The sequence below is a fragment of the Arachis hypogaea genome, chromosome 9, assembly GCF_003086295.3.
Source record: "Arachis hypogaea cultivar Tifrunner chromosome 9, arahy.Tifrunner.gnm2.J5K5, whole genome shotgun sequence".
NCBI lineage: Eukaryota > Viridiplantae > Streptophyta > Magnoliopsida > Fabales > Fabaceae > Arachis > Arachis hypogaea.
Window position 1 is genome coordinate 33,251,789 of NC_092044.1, and position 2,539 is coordinate 33,254,327.

Below are 2,539 nucleotides of genomic sequence, written 5' to 3' on the forward strand. Positions count from 1 at the left end.
AATGACTTTTATAACTTAAATTAAAGGATCACTTGCAATCACAACAATTCTAATTGTGCTCATGCTCATTGTGACAATGCAATTTTCCTTTGAAACCTTAAAACTCACAATTGCTTATATATAAGTTTAACTCTTGTGCACAAAAATTGAATCATCACTTTCACTCCTGATACTTGTTATATAATGACGATAGCGGCATTATTACATGTGAGATCCACAAAAAAAGTTGATTGAATTAATATAGTAGAGATAATGGAGAGTAACAGTAGAAGTAGTAGTAATAATGAGGATATGAGTTTGCCGATTGCAAATGTGGGAAGAATAATGAAGCAAGTGGTGCCAGGAAGTGGAAAGATCTCAAAAGAAGGGAAGCAGTTAATGCAAGAGTGCGTGACAGAGTTCATAAGCTTTGTGACGGGTGAGGCCTCTGCCAAGTGTCACAAGGAGAATCGAAAGACCGTTAACGGCGACGACATCTGCTGGGCGCTTTCTTCCTTAGGGTTTGACAACTACGCCGAGGCCATCTCCAGGTACTTGTATAAATACCGCCTTGCTCACACTCACAGGGAACAAAACCTTCTTTCCAACAATAACAACAACAAAGAACATTCTAGAGTTTAGGGTTTAGGCTTCTGGACTCTAATTCTATTAAGTTACAAGGTGATGACGATCTATGATTATGTACTCTACCATTTTCTGATTTTGTTGGATACTTTGATCTATAGGAAACTTAATTTGGAATTGTCCTATACATATCTACTACTCGTTAATTAATTTAAATAAAGGTATTTTTATTTTCCTTTTTCTTTCTATATATCTTGAATCTTAATAATCATTACACACAGAAGGTTATTAATCATTCCATCTGATGAGTGTTTTTTCTTAGAATGAAATAAAGCTTCAGGTTAAAAGTCCAGGAGAAAAGGCAGGTTTGCTTTTACCCCAGATATGCTTTATCTAATTATATACATAGTCCAAATTGAATGAAAACTAAACTTGTCCCTATAAGGAGATTGATTAATATGAACATATATATTTTCTATAAGGAGATTGGTGAAATTTAGTTCCTATCCAGATCCATCTTATCCCACAAAGTGCATATTAGTCTTCCAAAAGCTAACACAACAGGTTGCCTTTGGTTCCTTTTTTGGTCTTTCCATTTCTTGGGCAAAAAAGTTAATTAATTTCAGCAGCTTATTTGATTTTTCACCAATTCATATATAACTTTGCTCTAGATTAGAAACTAGAAATTACAATTGTTCAGTTATTTCTTTAGTCACCAGTATAAAATTCAACACATATGGCTGGGTTCAGATCAGATTCAGGTCAGTAATTTGTACATGAGCATTTACACACACAACTCCAATATTTAAAAGTAACTTCTAAACATATATAGATTTATTCTTAGTTAACATCACATTATATAACTTTTAAACCACTTCCTTAAATTAGTTAGGATCAATAATAGAGATACTACATGTAAAAAGTAAATTGATCAAAAAAAAAATCACGGATCTGACTGGTCAACGTTAAAGTCAATGTTTATATTACATCAACGTAACTTTAAATAAAGTGTGTTCATATCCATAAATGCCATAGCATTTAAAGCCTTTGTTCTCTTAATAAATCTTATACTGGAGAAAGAGATAGATAGATTTTCTCTTCTCTTAATAAAGCCTTTTTTTTATTAAATTGATGAGTGAACTAACCATGTAACTAATCCAACTTGGTTGATAAATTAACTGCAGCAGTATGTAACCAAAAAACAAATTAAATTATCCAGTAATAGTGAAAGATTGAAAGCAAGTTATAAAATAAAAGTAGTGATTATAGGTACTAATATATAATATGTACACATACACTTAGAAATTTATAAACTTGATGCATATATATATATATATATATATATATATATATATATATATATATATATATATACATGTACTAGGTTTTGGTTTTGTAACCATAGAAGGAGGGGACCACAATCTCGTAGCTTTACATTTGCACAATTAACCGTGAAATTGGAATCATATCTACCATCAGGCATGCCTGCAACATTCAATTCTTCCATATAATTTGAAATGAAAGTAAATTAGAGCATGGTTGGTTCTATTAAAGTTGAGAGCACAGAAATTTATTGCCCCTTGTGTCAGAAATTAGGGTTTCTGTATGGATCGGATATGGTCACGGCCTCAGTTATTGGGACCACTTCTCAACTAGATATAAATTTCTCTGACAAACACACAAACACATACATGTCACATAATAGATTATTACTGGGATATGAGGTATTGCATTATTGTACTGTACTACTGATCGAAAACAACCATTCCCATCCATCTGCAACTCTCTGAAGAGAAGAGAGGTAATAATGTTCTAAAATAATTTGCATATATACTCAGATAATATTATTATTATTAAAGTGCCCGGAAGAGTCTTTGTCAAGGTAGTAGAGGGGAGTTGAATCAAAATCTTTAAAAATGAAGGTTTCGGTTCGACCTTTTCGAAACGGAGACAATCGGCTGCTAATTAATTGACT

The 2,539-nt window shown here is 32.2% G+C and overlaps 1 protein-coding gene across 1 annotated transcript; it reads left to right on the top strand.

Annotated features, from left to right (window-relative positions):
- Positions 1-252: 252 nt before the first annotated feature.
- LOC112712952 (nuclear transcription factor Y subunit B-4-like) lies at positions 253-621 on the top strand. The gene has a single exon (XM_025765792.3). It carries the CDS (start codon positions 253-255, stop codon positions 619-621), a length of 369 nt encoding a protein of 122 aa, XP_025621577.1.
- Positions 622-2,539: the final 1,918 nt, after the last annotated feature.